Source organism: Pelobates fuscus, chromosome 9, assembly GCF_036172605.1.
Source record: "Pelobates fuscus isolate aPelFus1 chromosome 9, aPelFus1.pri, whole genome shotgun sequence".
Lineage (NCBI taxonomy): Eukaryota > Metazoa > Chordata > Amphibia > Anura > Pelobatidae > Pelobates > Pelobates fuscus.
Window position 1 is genome coordinate 42,016,532 of NC_086325.1, and position 20,852 is coordinate 42,037,383.

The following is a 20,852-nucleotide window of genomic DNA, read 5'->3' on the forward strand; positions in this document are numbered from 1 at the left end:
AAGAAAGCCTAGAGTGCCGGTATTTTTTTTATTTTTCTGTATTTACTTGACTTGGCACCGGGTATTGAATAATAATTTAGTTGGAGTGCAGGAGTTTTTTCATTTTTTGTATATATATATATATATATATATATATATATATATATATATATATATATATATATATATATATATATGTACATATACACGTACATATCTATCTATTTACAAGTAAGTGGCAAGCTTAGCATATTCACAAGGGGTGAATTTTTACTCACTGGGGCTAAATTTTCTCAAACAGTTTGATTTCTTAGAAGCTTCCATTAGCTCTCATCATCTAAGCCCTGCAGTGAAGGACTAGCTCATTGGCTGAGATGATCAGGCGATCACTCTCAGCCAATGAGAACTGCACTACCGGGCTTTGCACAGACAGAGTGTCAAGCTCTCTGGGTTTTGTAGTTGAGGTGAGGAGCAAAACTCTGAATACTTCAGGTAAGAATTCAAACTGTTCTAAAACATTTTTAGCACTTATATTAAGGGGCACCAGGGCACTCCTGTCACTATAACCACTACAGGACACTGTAGTGGTTATGGTGCTCGGAGTGTTCTCTTAAAAGATGTTGCAACAGTCTTAATTGTAGTTTAGGGTTTTCAATATGTTAGCCATTTTCAGTATATGTCCTGTGATGCTCTGGTTCCAAATTGACCTTATGTTGTATGTTCGTACCTCTCTATATCTGGAGTAAAGCTATTATCCTCAGTGCAATGCAATGGGAATCAATGATAATCATGGACTAAATAAACACATTTATGTATACTTATTTACACGCGTCTAAACTAAATCTTAAGATAATATGTATTACAAGGTTAGGCTACAATACTGTGTACAAAATTCCTATGGAATCAATTAGCTTTTTGATGGACAAGTAGAATGGAATCTTCAGGTATTCACTGGGTTGCATATAATAAGCCCCAGCAATTAAACAGGGATTGAAAATATATCAGTAGGAAATCCTGAAAGATAAAGCCAGATCATTGACCTACATATACCTGGCAGTGTGAAAAAATACCAGACCCTTTTTAATGAAATAATGATATAATATATATGGTATAGCTTCATCAAAATCTAATCCCCTACAATTTAAAAATAAATTGGTAATACGAGGACAGTAGGACATAAACTTTAAATTGGACGAATGGATGGACTTATGGATGGATAGACAGACAGACAAGTTCTTATTACCATATGAAGTCCTTCCCATAAAAGCCATAATTAGTAAATACTGTGATTTAGCTCCATGTAATATATATATATCAGAAATTTAAATCTAATTCTAATTTAAATCTAATTTGTCACACTGGTCTTGAAACACCTTTACCAGACAATGTCAAGACTGGGGTAAAATGTAGACACAGTAGACATGTAGAAACAGGCTTAGACACTTGACTCCAAGCAACACTATATTTGTTAACATTTTATTTTAAACGAACTATGCTCAGAAATTGCCCTCAAATCAGAAAAGTTATTTTCAAAATGGAATTTGTTGCCTAATCCAATGATTGCCAAACTTTAACAGTTCAGCTGTGGGTTGCAATTCTCATTATGTATAGAAAGTAGAATGGCCAACTAAGCATCATGAATAACACAGTTGACATCATACAGTCGTGAAATTAGGTAAAATAAATCCAGAATAGAAATGTTAAAATGTGTTTAACCAAAGTAGCTAATACTATCGTATTGAAAGTGACATTGAAGCTATCATGGTTTTACATACAGCTTGAAACGTCGGCAGAAAAAAAAGAAACCAGGAAACATCTTTATTAAGAAGTTAATTAAACTGCATTTTATTTACTGGGTTTTCGTTTTAATTATTGCATCGGATAAGGATGGCAGAGTCGCATAACCCACTCTTGTTTTGGATCACTTGTGTGTAATTAAAAAGCTTTCAGCGAAGTGTCACTAAATGAGTGAGGGAAATGTCTGAAGAATAAAATTGTGAAACTGTGTTGGAGAAACAGAAGGGAAATGTCAAAGTATTGTTACTTCTCTCTTCCTTGTTAAATCTCTCTCCAAGGGTGAGGATTAAACTGTGCAACGCAATCTCAGAAAGCTTGGTCTGTAGTTTAAACTGTTAGCATTTGTATTGAAAACAAAGACCACATATAATGAACATACCATGGCACACTAGTGCGTCAGTACCTGAAAATAACCGCCCTTTTACCACTTGTTGAATAGGGCTTTTATTACTTAATCAGGCTTCCCCAAACTCTGGACCTCCAGGTGTTGTTGAAATAAAACTCTCATGATTCTCTGAACTATCTATTTCATTCATAGAATCATGGGAGTTGTAGTTCAGCAACATCTAGAAGGCCAGAGTTTGAGGAAGCCTGATTAAGTAATGCAAATTATAAAATTCTATTTTATTTTTCTGTTTTATGACCTGTTGCAACCTTTTGTTAGTGCCAACCTTTTATTTTATATTTTTATACAATTTACTGTGCTGTATGATATTTTTTTTTGGTTACAGTTATAAACACCATTACATTTAAGATGCTGTTTAATTAATTTCTTATGTGTGTGTATTTTCATTTAGTCTTTTTAAGAGTCTTGGAGTTTAGAAAAGTGGTTTCCACGAGTGTCCGAAACGTGGCAGCTTTAACTGTGAGATAATTGGATCTTCTTGTTTCTACATACATTTCTATAAACATCCCTTCTTCTCATAACCAGCCTTCACATATTGTAATATTGCAATCAAAGTATTGCAGCTACAGACCAGCGCCGCCCCCTAGCTGTCGATTACAACAAAACACGTTAGACATTTTGGTTCCAAATCCCTTGGTTGGCATTTGAAAGATTAAACAATATGACTAGCGACTCACTAACGGAAAACAAAGCATTGTACGCACATGAGCAAAATCTAAAATAATTAAACAATAAAGTCTTCCTGCACTAAATATGTTGTAAATGATTGGAAAGTAAAAATGTATGTTTGAAGAAATCACCATAATTGATGATCACAGAGCATACCATTCAGCTATTGTGTTTTTAATTAGACTTCTAGTGTTGTTGTTTTTTTTAAAGTGAAATACTTGATTTTTCTAGGAGAAAATTATACAAAAGGTTCAACAAATAAATTAGCAGTACTTTCCCACCTGTAGAAATGTATCTGACAATAGAAACGGCAGTTCGGGTGATATATTTTCACTTCATAAAGCCATCACACTAATTACAAGCCTTACAGGCTATTAAATGATGGTTTTTATTTTCACATTCCTTAGCTGTACACTACAGGGTGCTACATGCATTTAAATAAGACGAGGAATAAAAGCGAGTGAATAAGCTAAGAATTGATTAGTAAGAATATGGTAAGAATCTTTTCTTGTTTTCAATGATGTTAAACTGAGAAAGTGATGCACACGTGATTAGTTTTCTTGCAAGCTATCTGTCTAATGCTTTATTAGTTAGAGAAAGAAGTGTTATATAGAGTTAACCCTTTGCAGCACAAAATACTGCACAATACAACTAATTGAAAATAGAAAAATATGGATCCATGGCTTTAACCCCTTAAGGACACATGACATGTGTGACATGTCATGATTCCCTTTTATTCCAGAGGTTTGGTCCTTAAGGGGTTAAACTGACACGTTCCACTATTTGCCCAAGACAGTGATGTCCCAGTAAAGACAACAGGGAATAATGCATACATTTAAGATATGCAGGCTATTGATATGAGGCTATTCTAGATTCTAAAAAATACATAAGATCAATAAGTGTCTGACATTTGATGATTGCTTGGATCAGTATAAGGGTATCTGTTTCACAAGCCAAAGCTTCTAGGCTGTTTATCCTTGCTTCACAATGGCAATAACCAGTGTGTGCATCAAAGCATAATAATTCACATACTATGGCAGATCTTATAAATGCTTAACCCCTTAGGGCCATGGTTAGGCAAATATCTCATTAGAGTGACAGTCATGGCATGCTATTGGTCCTAAAGAGATGCAAATGTGAAGCACCTAACTGGTTAATAATGGCACTTGAGTCAGATTAGCAAACAAACCCGAGACATGAATTCTGGATTTAATGTGTCTCAATGTTCCATTTCTAAGCCCTTAATCTTGTCAAGGGCTGTGTATCTTGACAACTCCTGGGGAGAGAATGTGATCCCAACTAACTTGGCGCTTCTTAAATTTGTAACTTAGGCTCTGCAGGGCAAGGTAGAAGTGTTAGCTTAATTCCCCATCAATCCAGCAAAGCAATAAATAATGGTCATTTCATAAAGCCTACTGCTGCTGGACATGACTCTCAAGATGCTCAGCCAAGACTCCGCTAACTAAGCAATGACATTTTAAAGAGATTTTGCTATATGAATGAAAATGATTTTAAGTTGATAAACAGTATGCTTTGTGAAATCTACACATTTTAAATGCCGTTTTCCATTCATATCTCTAGGAATAACCATTATTAATATTTTTAAGAGGTGCTTAACAGTTCTCAAAAGTCATGCAATATAATTCAGTTTTGATTCATTTAAATAGTTAACACTGTAAAATAATACTACTTTGATTGAATTCAGTGTTGTAGATATATGAATGCACATTCGAACACACAGTTAAAGTTACCTAGACGCAGATCATATAGTATTCTACATTAATGATTCCCAGAATTAGCAAACGGCTATCCATCTCAGGAGAAAAACCACAAAGCTTGTGACTCGCCCATCTCAATATTATCAGCTCATTAGGTCTCCAGATGAACATTAGGCCATTGTACTTATGAAACACTTAAAGATTTTTATTTAAGAAAAATGATTAAGTAAATGGTTATTTTTAAACGAAATCTAGGAATCTTCTTCATCTGTAAATAAAAGAGGGAAAACCATAGGCTGTCTTTTAGGATAATTTGCCTGACAGCAGTTTTGCAAGCTTATATTACAAGTCTCAAGTAGTCCTTGGACATATTTCTCAGTTTATTGGCTCCACAATGTCCAGCGCTGTCCTCATTAGACACTAATGCATTCAGTATTATAGAAATGTGATTTAAGAAGCAAGTTTCTGATTGTTTGCAAGTTCTTTAGGGTTTATATTACAACTTACAAAGTTGATTATAGGAGCTTTCCAATGACTCGCGAGCCTAACTCTATTGTCAGCCATGTGTTTTCCCTGAAAGACCGATGCAAACGGAACCCAAACGGAACTCAGAAAAACAAAAGTCACAGTGTGGTCTAGGGTTTCCTTCAAGTTAACATTATTGAATGTCACGGAAAACATTCGTTCACCAGATTACCAAAACATAATTTGGGTAATGAGCTAGAGATTCATATGCTGCTTTATATTCACAAAAGGCTATATCTGAGTTATTTTATTACTAATGGCCGTAGTGTCAGAAAGTGATGCATGTTAGTGCAACAATGTAAAAAATGCTAAATGTTTATAGGATATTGAAATTCCATCCTGTCACACAGGAAAGTACCAGTGCGTCTCCCACATGGGAAACAATGGCTGCTTTGGTTTCAAAAATGTCAAATTTTATTGATCCAGATTAAATGAACCATCAGGCCTAATGCATGATATATTTTACTCAAGTCCTAAAGTTTAGTAAAGACACAGAATAGAGGGGGATATACTGTAATAACGTTATTCATACTCTCAGAATGCAAAATTAAGTAGCTAAATTAAATATGATGTGCACTGAGCTACACATTTTAGGCTTAAAGGGACACTATAGGCACTAGACCATTTTATCTCATTGAAGTGGTGTGGGTGCAGCCTGTCCCTTTAGCATGCAATGTAAAACATTACAGTTTCAGAGAATCTGCAATGTTTACATTGCATGGTTAAGATTGGCTCTAGTGGCTGTCTACCAAATAACCAATAAAGGTGCTTCCTGCAGTTTCATGGAGTTTAACTCTGTGAAATAATGATGGGCATCCTCAATGTCTTGAAAATCACCACAGGAAAGCGTTGATTAATTGATTGCTTTCCTATGGGGAATGCCTAATGCGCGTGTGGTGCTCACAAAAAAATGCACATTAGGTTTCCCCCATTGCCAGCGCTGAAAGGGGGCGGCAATGGAGACAATATGCGGGTGCGGACAATAGGTTTAGGGCAGAGGGTACTATAACTTTAGGAATACGGTGTTGTATCCTAACACTATAGTATTCCGTTAAATATATGTAACCAAACAAGAAAGAGAATGCACAACAGAATTCACAGAGAATAATCAACCAGGTTTAATAAACCAATACTAGGTTGAAATACAAAATAACAGTAATATATAAAGTGATACAAAAAACAGGCACAAAACATAAATATTTAACAATACTAGTTTATAAAAATTCTCATAAACGCCCTTGATAAAGGCAACCAGGAGGTGCCGAAATGTTGGGGGGTTATTTTGATTCCTGTTTCTGCCCTGTTAGGCTTGTGAGAATTTTGGTAAACTAGTATTGTTAAATATTTATGTTTTGTGCCTGCTTTTTGTATCACTTTATATATTACTGTTATTTTGTATTTCAACCTAGTATTGGTTTATTAAACCTGGTTGATTATTCTCTGTGAATTCTGGTGTGCATTCGCTTTCTTGTTTGGTTACTATTTATATTGGTATTTGAGGGAATACCAGTGAGAATTAGCACCCAGGAGGCTATAGCCTGTATTAATTAGTTTCTCCATACTGTATTTATTGCTTTAAATATATGTAACATGGCCCATATATTTCTTCTCACAGATACCATGTGCCACAATAGGGGCTAATAGGAGTTTGCAAAAAATGAACTTCCTCTACTGAAACCAAAAAGTGGATTGTTCCTATCCAAATCAACTGGTAGTTAACAATCTTGATGCTAGCCCCATGTCTGGTTGCACCCAGTCCAATGCTCATGTGAATCGAGTGCAGTTTCCCTTATATTTTATTGTAAGATATTAATTTATACTGAATTAATTGGGGTTATGTGTAAAAGTAAATCTTTACCAAAGTTCTAAAAGTAGATTTCAGCTCCATTTGTTGACACTTGTACCACAATTGCACTTTACATGTGTCCTCCATTTTGTCTCAATTCCTCAAAGCAGTAACTGCTGCAAATTAAACTAGAGAAAGAGATCTCTTTTGGGTGTGTATTCACTAAACATTGATTTGCAAAACAAAACTACAGTTGTGATACATACATTGATAAGAATAGAGGAGCAAAGGAAGGTTTTCCTCTTACTTCTCAGTTGGCAATTCACTGTAAAAGGACTGGGGTCCTTGATATAATAAGGAGATGAGGTCTTAGTATTATTTATACTAGTACATTATATTGAAAAGTGAACCTAAATATTGGTAGATGCTCAACAGACACGACTCATCTTACAAAAGAAAAAATATCGAGGTAATATGCTAGTCTCATACAATGTTGCATTTATGGTAACTTGATCTATCTTTTATTTTTTTCTTGTAGAATTTTCCTGACATAAAGTCTTTATTTTGCTTTATTACCAGTGTCCGTAGCTGCTGGATTTCCGTCTCTAGTTCTTTGATTTTCTCCTCTCGTTTCTGTAGCTCAGCCTGTGCCTCCTGCCGGGCGCTGAACTCTTCATCAAACTGTAAAGATCATAAGAGAAAGTCATTGTTTCTAAAAGACTCCATGCTAAAATGCTACAAGGGGATCGTTGATTATGGCTGCCTTTTAAAATGTTTGGCGAGCACAATGTAGCAAAACCAAAACACTATAAATGCAATAACAGTTCATTTAATTTAGTCTCCATTATAACAAAAATCTGCCGAATACAAGGTTTTTATTTAACAATCTGAGGATAAAAGATTTAGGTAAACATTTGGGTCAGATAGGTGAAAAGTGGCAGCAAAATACTCTGGTTCTGAAGACATATTCCAGCTCTTTCAAAGAATTCATAGAACAAAAGAGAATTTTTTACTGTATGTGTTTGCATGGTTTTTGTTTTTTTATTGGCCTCACTTGAGTCCATAATACAATGTCCTGGTTCTCATTCGGAGCCATCATAGTGCAATAAACAGAAACTCTGATACATTGCCAAGACCTCCTCATGTAAAGTCACAAAACACTACCATAACACCCATGCAAAGAAACAAAACACTGCCGTGATACACTCAAGTAAAGCCACAAAACACTGCATTTTTCTGTAGGGAAATAAATAATACACTGTCATAACACACTCATGTTTACATGTAAAGAAACAAAACAACACAAAACACTGCAACAACAGAGTAAACTTAAATCACAACAAAAAATCTTAAAGGGACACTATAGTCACCTGAACAACTTCAGCTTAATGAGGTTGTTTAGGTGAGTGCTACAGCTACCCGGAGCCTTTTTCTTGTAAGCACTGTATTTTCTGAGAAAATGCAGTGTTTACATTGGAAGCTTGGAACACCTCTTGTTGCAGTCAATCAGACGGCCACCAGAGGGACTTCCGAGTTCAGAGGCCCTAAAAAGGCCTCTCGTCCGATGCATTCTGGGTGAATGCATCAGACGGGCTATCAGCACACAAAGCACTGTGAACGCGCTTTGTGTGCTGACAGCCTGTCAGCACTGCTGTGGGCGTGGCTTCAGCTGACAGCTGAAGCCCGAACCCACAGGGATGCTGTCTGGCCACAAAAGTGGTTGAAGGGGGGGGGGGGGGGGGGGGGGAACGGACCGACTCTCCTCCCCCCCCCCCCCCCCCCGGCCCCCACCCCTGAGCGGTGAGTGGGGGCCCTAAAAATAAGGGTGGCACATACTGCCCCCCCGGCCCCCACCCCTGTGCGGCCGGTGGGGGCACTAAAATTATCAATAAGGGGGGACCTATTGTCCTCCCCCGGCCCCCACCCCTGTGCGGTGGGTGGGGGCCTTAAAATAAAAAATAAGGGGGGGGACATACTGGCCCCCCCCCCGGCCCCCACCCCTGTGCGGCGGGTGGGGGCCCTAAAATTAACAATAAGGGGGGGGGGCCTACTGCCCCCCCCCCGGCCCCCACCCCTGAGCGGTGGGTGGGGGCCCTAAAATTCACAATAGGGGGGGGACCTACTGTCCCCCCCCGGCCCCCACCCCTGTGCGGCGGGTGGGGGCCCTAAAATTCACAATAAGGGGGGGGACCTACTGCCCCCCCCCCCCGGCCCCCACCCCTGAGCGGTGGGTGGGGGCCCTAAAATTCACAATAGGGGGGGGACCTACTGTCCCCCCCCGGCCCCCACCCCTGAGCGGTGGGTGGGGGCCCTAAATACAAAGGGGGTGGGGACCCTAGTTAACCCTCTCCCCACCCCCCCCCCCCCCAAAAAAAAAAACTTATCTCCCTACCTACCCCCCTCACCCTAAAAATAATGAGAGGGGACCATTAACTAAAAACCTGTAAAAAAAATGAGATAAAATCAACTTACCATTCGATGTTTTCTTTCTTCTAAAATCTTCTTTCTTCAGCCCCAAAAAAGGCCAAATAAAAATCCATAATAACCGACGCAATAAAAAAAAAAAAAAAAAAAAAACCCGAGCGCAAAAAAAATAATCCATCTTCACCCATGGAGGGCTCCGCGCAGACTGAGCTCCGCAGGGCGGGGGAAGGCTTATAAAGCCTTGCCCCGCCCTGCAATTAGGCTAAGAACACTCTGATTGGTGGGTTTAAGCCAATCAGAGTGCTCTTTGTCATTTTACAAGCGTGGGAAAGTTCTTTGGAATTTTCCCACGCTTGTAAAATGACACAGAGCACTGTGATTGGATGGCTTGAAATCCATCCAATCACAGTGCTCTTTGTCATTTTACAAGCGTGGGAAAGTTCTTTGGAATTTTCCCACGCTTGTAAAATGACACAGAGCACTGTGATTGGATGGATTTCAAGCCATCCAATCACATTGCTCTGTGTCATTTTACAAGCGTGGGAAAATTCCAAAGAACTTTCCCACGCTTGTAAAATGACAAAGAGCACTGTGATTGGATGGCTTGAAATCCATCCAATCACAGTGCTCTGTGTCATTTTACAAGCATGGGAAAATTCCAAAGAACTTTCCCACGCTTGTAAAATGACAAAGAGCACTCTGATTGGCTTAAACCCACCAATCAGAGTGTTCTTAGCCTAATTGCAGGGCGGGGCAAGGCTTTATAAGCCTTCCCCCGCCCTGCGGAGCTCAGTCTGCGCGGAGCCCTCCATGGGTGAAGATGGATTATTTTTTTTTGCGCTCGGTTTTTTTTTTTTTTTTTTTTAATTGCGTCGGTTATTATGGATTTTTATTTGGCCTTTTTTGGGGCTGAAGAAAGAAGATTTTAGAAGAAAGAAAACATCGAATGGTAAGTTGATTTTATCTCATTTTTTTACAGGTTTTTAGTTAATGGTCCCCCCTCATTATTTTTAGGGTGAGGGGGGTAGGTAGGGAGATATTTTTTTTGGGGGGGGGGGAGGGTTAACTAGGGTCCCCCCCCCCCCTTTGTATTTAGGGCCCCCACCCACCGCTCAGGGGTGGGGGCCGGGGGGGGACAATAGGTCCCCCCCCTTATTGATAATTTTAGGGCCCCCACCCGCCGCTCAGGGGTGGGGGCCGGGGGGGGGGACAGTAGGTCCCCCCCCCTTATTGATCATTTTAGGGCCCCCACCCGCCGCTCAGGGGTGGGGGCCGGGGGGGGGACAGTAGGTCCCCCCCCTTATTGATCATTTTAGGGCCCCCACCCGCCGCTCAGGGGTGGGGGCCGGGGGGGGGGACAGTAGGTCCCCCCCCTTATTGATCATTTTAGGGCCCCCACCCGCCGCACAGGGGTGGGGGCCGGGGGGGGGACAGTAGGTCCCCCCCCCTTACTGATCATTTTAGGGCCCCCACCCGCCGCTCAGGGGTGGGGGCCGGGGGGGGGGGGCAGTAGGTCCCCCCCCTCATTGATAATTTTAGGGCCCCCACCCGCCGCACAGGGGTGGGGGCCGGGGGGGGACAGTAGGTCCCCCCCCTTATTGATAATTGTAGGGCCCCCACCCGCCGCTCAGGGGTGGGGGCCGGGGGGGGGACAGTAGGTCCCCCCCTCATTGATAATTTTAGGGCCCCCACCCGCCGCACAGGGGTGGGGGCCGGGGGGGGGGACAGTAGGTCCCCCCCTCATTGATAATTTTAGGGCCCCCACCCGCCGCACAGGGGTGGGGGCCGGGGGGGGACAGTAGGTCCCCCCCTCATTGATAATTTTAGGGCCCCCACCCGCCGCACAGGGGTGGGGGCCGGGGGGGGACAGTAGGTCCCCCCCTCATTGATAATTTTAGGGCCCCCACCCGCCGCACAGGGGTGGGGGCCGGGGTGGGGACAGTAGGTCCCCCCCTCATTGATAATTTTAGGGCCCCCACCCGCCGCACAGGGCGGGTGGGGGCCCTAAATTATTATTGATAATTTTAGAAAGCGAGCTGAGCTGTCAGTCAGACAGCTCAGCTCGCGAACGCGCATTCCGCGCACATGCGCGGTAAAGCGCTCAGGTTCTTCATAGGGCGGCATTCAATGCCGCTCTATGAAGAACGCGATTGGTCCAGCGCGAAGCCGTCCCATTGGGCCCCGCGATTTCGTCATTTTGACGAAAAAGGGGGCGCGGCCTAGCGGGGAGCTCGGCGCTGGAACGGAGGTAAGTTTTTAATATAAAAACACCGATTTTTTTTTTTTAATGAATGAAAGTTCATATAAAAGCAAGAAGGAAGGCTGGGGGACCTGTCTTTCTTGCTTTTATATGGTGACTATAGAGTCCCTTTAACTGAAGCCATAAACACATTTGTGAAGTAAATGACCACAACACATTTATGTAATTCTATACCATACGTCGATAACACGCCCATCTGTAGCTATAACACAATCATCTAAAACCATAACACACTACTATAGTACACTTATTTAAAGCCACGAGACAAACACACTTATCTGAAGCTATAATAACAATGCAATGATGGAATCTTTTTTTTTTTTTTTTTTTTTTTATAATATTAGGGGAAATATAAAAGCATCAAGCAATTTAACCCCTTAAGGACACAACTTCTGGAATAACATGGAATCATGACAGAATATTAAATAAACCTTGTACTCAGTGTTCTGGTGACCGAAAGATGACCATTTTGTAGTTTTATGTCTGAAGTTGAAGTCAGAACCTTTATTAGAACATTATAGATGTGTTCCTTAAATACAAGCTTGTTTTAAGTCTTGCCATTGGTTGGATCAAGCCTATTTGAAATAGGACCAGAGGTGGTTGTTACATTTCTACTATGTATCAAAACATTTCAAACTCCTGTAGCTAAGTCACTGCTGGTAAGTAACTGTGGAGTCATTGTATTCCTCTTGCGCTTATTCTATAATTACAGTATTGAGCAAAAGTCTGCTTTGTCAAAATGTGTTCATTGTTGTTGTGTATGTGTCTGTGTCACACAAACAGTTAAAGCCGAACATGGCTTGGATTGGTGTTCCTTATCGTCATGTATGAAATGATTTTATTATGTACAAACAGAACAGTTATTTGGTCATTTCCAACTGTTTGTTTTCAATCCTTTTTCGATTTGCCATGTGCTGAGAGAAGGTTATCTTGTTTGGATTTTGAGTGGTCTGTAATAAGCTCAATTGAAAGCCTCTGCACATACTCAGATACTTCTGTCAACCTTGCAACTTATGTACAGCAATACCCTCAATACTGCCCAACACACATCTGAAGTTCTTTTGAAATACTTAAAAAGACATCACTTTCACCATAGGCGTCTCAAACGCCACTCACGGTCCTGTCTGTGTTCAGTGTGCGCATTGAGCTTATTAAAGTAACATCATCGCACACGGATCCTTTCTAATGATACACACACACTTCTCCTCTACCTCCTGATGTGAAACATTCACTCTGTTTTTTAAAAAATATATTTTTAATGTTTACTGAGCTAGAGGTGACTTTTACACTATTGCAGGACACACCATATGCCAAATGCACATGAATTTATATATATATATTTATAAAAGGGCAGAAAATGTTGCCATATTATCTTGATGAAAGTAGAGGGGATGGTCACTGGAGTTTTGTGGTTGTTTTTTTTTTTTTTTTTTTTTTTTTTTATTAATTGGTAGAGAATGATTTAACTAATTAATCGTCTATAAGGAAAACTAATAAAAAATAAATATGAAAAAAAAAAAAAGAAAAGAAACAGAGGGCCTGCACCCAAAGACTCATTGTGCCTATAAACAGGGGTTGTTATTGTGCTATAGTGTCCCGTTAATACAAATAAATGACCTGATAATTATATGCCCTCTTGCAGATTAATAAAGTCGATGTTTTCAATTGTATCAATGTGGTTGTTGCTATGGAAGGAACCATTGAATAAAACCATTATAATGTCTGATTCTTTTGTATTAAAATGTTAACCGTCTTCATTTGAATTGAGTGACTGGTTGTTGTTTTAGTTTAGCAACCTGGATTACGCAAATCCAAAAGTTAGCATAACAAACTGACTCTATAATCTATGCAGAATGAAGCTGCAGATCCTTGTTGAAATAATACAACAATATAGCCCCAATTTAGCAGCCCTGACTTGATTTATCAATATTGACCTTTGTGATACTGACAAAGATCATGTAAAAATGCTGCCAAACATTGATCAGAACAGCAAATCAATAGCTGTCTCCCAGCCAAGGAAAATGGAAAAAACAGCGTTTCTAAAAGTGCCCTAATCAAAGAAAACCAATTGTCTGTGATTTAAATGACCATGATATATGACTTTACCTTCTTAGAGAATTCTGATGCTTTATTTTCACTTTCTTCCACTTTTGCCTTGTCCACACATGAATCTGCAAGCGGAATGTGGACACATTATTTTACATTTAATATATCACTTGATACATCAAATTTAACTCTAGGATAGACATATGGACAGACTTGCCGTTTCCTTGCCATCGATACATAAGTTCTCGAAATGAATGCCTTTAAAACTTTAACGTTTAATGATTAAGTGTTCTTGCATAGCAAGACCACTTAATGTTATCTCACATATATATATATTATTATTAATATTGTTACAGGTCTGCTAAAAATTGCAATAAATAGTTATTTCTCTAAATATCAAATCCCAAGCATGATAGATCGATAGGAAGATAGACAGACAGACACACAGGTTGCAGGATGCCTCATTAATGAATGCTTTGATTTATCTCCTGCTGCATTTCGATTCCATATCCTTAAGGCCAGCACTTTTTATTTTCTGCCCATCTGGGGGTAGCTGGCAATTTTTGCAAACAACTGGCGTCATTAATGAATGGACAATTCTACACACATAGTGCAAATGAAATATATGGATTTGACCGTTGGAGCCTGCTGGAGTTGTGAGATGTGACATCATGTATCACTGCAACCTATATTTCTATGACCTGTACAGCATTCGCAAAGATCTGTTTCCATTGGCGATGGACTGCTGCTCAGGACTCCATTGACTCTAATGTTTTATATCACCCCTCAGTCTCTTACAAACACCTCCACATCTTATATAGTTATTGTGTGGATGGCCATAGATACATACTTCTGTCTCTTGGGAAACAGCCCAGTGAGCAAGTCCAGGCCTAAAGTGTAAATTTAAAGTGACAACTTATTTTACTTAGAGGGGCACTCCACTACCCAAATGCAAAGTAAATAAAACTCACTGTTTAGTAGATATATCCTAAATGACATCATGCATGCATTTAGTCATGCATTTCTTTCATTGGGGTATGACTAAAAACCTCTTGCAAAACCTGCATTTCTCTTGTCTGAAACGTTTGCAAGCCCTCCCCTTCTAACCCCGCCCAGACTTTCTGTGGCTACCCAGTTACAAACTTCCCAATGCAGCTCAACGAGATGTCTTTGCAAGGCAGGTGTTCTAAACCGTTGATGACTCTTACGTTTAGCTCCACTGAGCTAAACAAGCCAGGAAGTAACAGGACCGGGAGTGTAACCATTTTAATTTATAAAAGTGTCAAATTCTATTGAAATCAGTATTTTTTTGCTAAATGAAATAAAGGGGGCACATTTTTCACATGTAAAGCTTTTCAGGATGATGAAGTGATTTAGGCGTCTGGAGTGCCCCATTAACTAAATGGGACATTGTGGACAAGTGGCAATGGAAATGCAAATTTAGGCCCAAATCGCCCATCTGTAAAAAATTCACGTTGGATATTTTTTTTACAGTTTTAAGATAAATACAGAATAGGACACTTTATGACCTTATCTGATGCAATGAAGCTCAGAGAACTATCCCCAAAGCACTTCGGTGGACACAGCACTCAAAGGGTAAATTTAAGGTTCTTTATTCATCAAGACAGGTAAAATGTTGGCTCTACTAAGCCTTTTTCAAGGTTGATCCACTTTGCACAGTTGTGGGCAATAAAGTACCATAAGTTAACATTTTTTTACAGTTTTAACCCTTCCAGCATAAGCATTCACTAATATACTACTTTGTAAGCAAATACTTTTTTTTACTTTAAATTTCACCTACCTATTAGATGTGTAAAATCAACGTCTAGGCGCCGTCCGTACCGGAAATCGGGGTCCATCCCATTGCATTGTAATACAATTTGCCCAACACACTCATCTATTACCTTGTAGTATTGTGGCCTGATGTGAAAAAGTAGGAATACTGATTACCATCATTGATAATAAGACTGCAAGCTTTGGTTTCTTTGAATATGTCATGTAACACTGTCTACATTAGGCGAAGGACGTTTTGATAAAAAATATGAAAATAAAATCTAAATGTATTATTTCATTTGTCGTCCTTCAAAACTCATGAATATTGATTCATTTCAATTTCATTTATTAACATTGCTTATTCTATGAGTTTATTTGTTTAACTAGTTTCTTGCAACACTATTAGTCGTTAAAAAATCATCAGATTTACCTTTCACTTTTATTGATGCCGACACAGGTGTAAATATCGTTCTACATGTGCTAACATAATCAATGTTTTGCAAATAATTTCTATGCTCTGTGTGCAGAAAATTGCTGTATACACACATTTGCTGCATTTAATGCTGCGTTTAATGTGGCATAACAGTAGTTCAAGGTGTTGCTGTTGCCATATTGAAAGTTGTCTATATTTGAATGGCAGAGATCTGCCGAGCATGGCAAATAAAGAGATCAGCCTATCAGTGTCATCCAAATATTCACATGAGTGATGTTGCTAATAGAGAACATGAACCTTTGCATTAACAATAGGTGAGCAAGTGTGTTGGGTCACAGGTGCCTCAAGAACCCTTGGTATAGGCCAGATCATTCCAATTTGCGTTACCCAACTGTATTTATAAAGTTCTAAATTTTATTCTCTTGCTTTGATTTATCTGGGTTCTTCTGCCCAGAAAAATGATCACCTACCAATAACAAAAAACACATTAGGGTCATCGTGGTGGTGGTGTCTTTAGCCCTACTGCTGGCCCCAGCTGTGATTTTTACTATTAAGCAGTAAAGGTGCTGGTTTGTTATTATTTTTTTTTTTTTTTTCTTCTAATGGTTTTTGTCCTTTATTAAGTATGAGTTTAAGGCAAACTTTATTTTAGTGTGAATCGTTCATGGAGATTTCTTTAAAAAAAAAAAGAAAAAAGGAAAAGAAAAGAAAAGAAGATTCACAGATTTAGAATTTATAGTAAGTTAAATTGCAGTTCTTCGCCTACTCTTCCTGAAATTATTTTTTCACAATAAGACAATTCAAAGACAAATGTTTCCTACAATTTGCTTTGCAGAGTGGGGTGTTCCTATTGAGAACTACACTACACATTCCCATCAGCTGGATTTCTGATTGGCAAATAAAAAGAAAACTACAATAGTCAAGGGAAACACACATTTATAGCTGGAAAGTCATTGTAAGAAGGGGAATTGGACATTAAACATTATTCACAATGCTGTATCTACAGTTGATTGTGTTTGAATATTCAAAATTCACATCTGTCCCTTTTGTCATTTTCTAAATTAATGTTATTTTACAACAACCATAAGAGAAGCGTGGATTTGAATATTAAGAAAATATATATATATATTTTTTCCATTTAGATAAAGATAAAAAGAGCAGAATAGAACGCAATGTATTTAATGGAAGAATACTTGAAATGTGTAGTATTTGGTCACGTAGATATTTTTATAACCTAATAATAATCTATAACCTAAATAATATATTTTAGTTATAGTTCCTTTTGACATGCTAATTGAAATTTAAGTTGTTGCCAGAAAAGATGCAAGGACCTTATAATTTACTCTGCTGTCTGAATAAAAATAGTTTATACACACACACACTTACATACATGCCCACACTTTCAAACACACAAATAGACATAAATAACTAATTATCTATCATAAATAACAATAAAATGTACTTGTAACTTGTACTTGTACCCTATTGCTCTAGCTAAGCTGATATGGTGTTCTTTTCTCTTTGTTTAATGTGTGTACGAAAAGCTTATACATATTAATGTTATCAAAGTGTTCTGACTTTAATATCACTATTACAGAGCTGTCAATAATATGTTCCAGGATCATTTTGGAACCAATGTGAATATTCATGTTTTTTATATTTTGAACAGAATTAGTTAAAAAAAAATTATATATATATATATTGTGATAAAGTGAAGGCAGAGAAACCATTTAACCCCAGGGGGAGTATATGTAGTTTGTGTGTTGCACAACACAAAGCTTTGTTTAGTTATGGGCCCCTGGGGTGGAGCATTTGGAGAGAAGGGTGGGCCAGTGCTCCACTCCGCAGTTTAGCGTTTTTTCTTGGAAGACATAGATCCAGGCCAGGGTTTTTGGACTGTCTCCAACCTACTGCTCAGCTGCAGGTAATCGGCTGTAGCAGTGGGAATAAACCACTCCCTGCTAGGCAGGTACAGGGGAGATTGCTGGCTTCCTCTCAGGAAGCAGGTAGGAGATAGGCTGTTCTCTCCAGTGAGAGTCAAGGAGACCAGGTACTGGGAGTGCTGGCTTGGAGCACTGGGAGTGCTGGCTTAGAGCACTGGGAGTGCAGAAATGGAAGCAGTCAAGGCTGGCTTGGAGCACTGGGAGTGCAGAAAGTGAAGCAGTCAAGGCTGGCTTGGAGCACTGGAGTGCTGAGAGTGGACAAAGACTCTAGGTTGGCGAAACCAATATTGTTTTGTTTAGTGTAACCCCTGAGAGATAGTGAACCTGATATTAGTTAGTGCTCAGACGAGCTAGGTTTTTGTTTAAAGGGATTTATGTTTTCATTTCCTGCTGTCTCCTGTGTGGATTTACAATAAAGTTGCCTGAATTCTATGAAAATAAAAGGACTGTGCATGTTTTTGCCCTAGAGGGCCGTGCTATCTGCAAACAAGGATCACAATATATATATATATATATATATATATATATATATATATATATATATATATATATATATATATATATATATTATAAAAAAGCTATTTATTTTATTTATTTCCCTACAGATTTACATGACCTTCAAGGAAAATGAAAAACATGACAACTGCTGAACACATAAAATAAATTCTAGTTAAAAAAAAATTTTGCATACATCTTTATCCTAACATCTCTTTACAAAGTACCCAAAAAACCTAAATATGTTAGTAATTATTCTAGTTAGATTTCTATCATGTATTTGACAATCAGTTGACAGGAACCTCTTGGGTGTGTCCTTCAATTTAGCTAACCTCTGAGTGTCTGAAACCATCTCCAACCAATATGAAGTTGGCAAGACAGGTGATGTAAAGACATGTACATTTTCTTTCAATAATTTTGTTCCAGTCAATAAATTGGATGGATATTGATATTTTTAGATGTCACATTTTTTAATTGATATTTTAGCTTAACAAAGATGCTATTTTTAATATCAATACTATAAAAGAAACACTTTAGAGTATAAAAAATGTTGCAGTGCTACAAACTGGCTCAAACGTCCTTTTTTTATTTATAACGGGAGGATATCTTTGCCCAAACAGTTATACTAGCAATGTACTATAAGCTGTATAAGGAGGGCGAAGACAGAGAGCCAAACAAAAGCAGTTAGATAAATCTGTGCGAGATTAGATGCAGTATCCACATATGCTCCCTTTTTATAATTCAACCTTGTAGCACAAAAAAGAATGTGAATATATCTGCATTCTTAACTATTACATGCATTTAGCATCGCTACGAATTGACATAAACAGGATGCATGCTGTATTGATTGCTCTAAGCACTGAATTCTTAACCATGTTCGACAAGTGTAAAATGACAGACATGTCTCCTTTAGGTTTTTCCTTGTAAAACAGAGCACATGCTTATCAATTAACATATCATTGCGGGTTTAAGGTGACCTGCCAGACAATGAAAATGCAGATCCTATCAGTCTATAAAATGTTCCACAAACTTTGTACTACTTGTAAATATAATAAAAGCTTTTTCCTACATCCTATCCAGTAAGTCTTCTCTAACATTGTTTTTAGAACTACAAATAGAAAAATAACATTAAAAATTGGTGATCTTCTCAATCACTTTATAATAAAACTTTAAAGGATGCTTTAAGCACCAAATCATTAAAGAACGTTGTGACAATTATACTACTAGTGCCAACCAAATACAAACAGTCGGACAATTTTTTAAATGTTTTTATACTTACCGGAGTCCCCAGGACACCTATGGTCCTGCCCCTTTTCACAACATTGCTTACATTAGCAATACCAAATGTGTGTGTGCTTTTAATATTAATATGTTCAAAAATAGTTGGACTCTTAACAGTGAAAGAGTGGCTTTGGACACCATAATCACTACAGTTGACTTACAGTGACCCTTTCTGATTGGCAAATAAAAAGTAAACTACAATAGTCGGGGGGTGGGCAATTTAAATATATATACATATATGTGTATATATATATATATATATATATATATATATATATATATATATATATATATATATATATATATATATATATAAATATATGTTGTACCCTGCACACAAGCTAACCTTTCTTAATCAGTCAAAACCGGGTGCATTACCAGGGCCAAATGTCCATAAATCCAAAATAGATGGCTGCACTCACGGAATATTCGTTTAAAATATAGCTTTTATTCCATATCCATAAAATCGACGTTTCAGTCCCTCTTGTGGACTTTCATCATTTAATCCTGATGAAAGTCCACAAGAGGGACTGAAACGTCGATTTTATGGATATGGAATAAAAGCTATATTTTAAACGAATATTCCGTGAGTGCAGCCATCTATTTTGGATTTATATATATATATATATATATATATATATATATAATATTCTAAATGTATTTTGATTTAAATATATATATGCATATCAATATCAAAATACAGTTAGAACTGGTATATAAAAAAAATTCAATTTAATTTTTTTTCATTTTTTTCAAGTGCTCAGGCACTGCACAAGACGGCTATTCTGGTCATGGGATCACGAGGACTCGCGATTAAATGGCCCCATGGGTCCGGAAGAGCCACAGGGGGACTGCCTGGGATGCCAGGCAAGCCCCACATCGCAATCGCCGGCGGGGGATCACCAGCAATCAGGTAAGTGGATATTTGGGATAAGACATACCAGGTACATCCACGGTCGTTAATGACTGTTTTTTGTTGGACGTTTTTGTTTTATGTTGGACGACTTCCCGAGGTCGAATCGAGGTTTGAATCGACGAGGTTTGAATCGACAGCAAAAAAAACAAATGTGAGAAAGGGTAAATTTCATGGATGCATCTCTTTTCAGTTATGTAACTATGTAATATCAAATTAAAGAAGAAGAGCTTTGACCACACTAACTTTTTCTTTTATTGAATGTTTCAGAATGAGTTGATCATGACAATACAGCCTTTATCTATGTTGCAAGGCAAAGGTCATTTAAAATATTGGGATAGTTTAGTTTGCTGAAATATTTATTTATAAATTAAATTTTTGTATTCTGATTCTAAAACATTTAG

The 20,852-nt window shown here is 38.3% G+C and overlaps 1 protein-coding gene across 4 annotated transcripts in view; it reads right to left on the bottom strand.

Annotated features, from left to right (window-relative positions):
* Nucleotides 1-20,852, bottom strand: part of DIAPH2 (diaphanous related formin 2) — a 1,045,110-nt gene that overhangs the window by 715,692 nt on the left and 308,566 nt on the right. For all 4 annotated transcript variants that reach the window (XM_063431883.1, XM_063431882.1, XM_063431880.1 and 1 more), the window contains 3 exons: nt 15,412-15,530; nt 13,671-13,735; nt 7,457-7,561 (listed from right to left, as the gene is read on the bottom strand). In XM_063431883.1, coding sequence (XP_063287953.1) covers nt 7,457-7,561; nt 13,671-13,735; nt 15,412-15,530 — 289 coding nt within the window. The remainder of the gene's footprint in view (nt 1-7,456; nt 7,562-13,670; nt 13,736-15,411; nt 15,531-20,852) is intronic.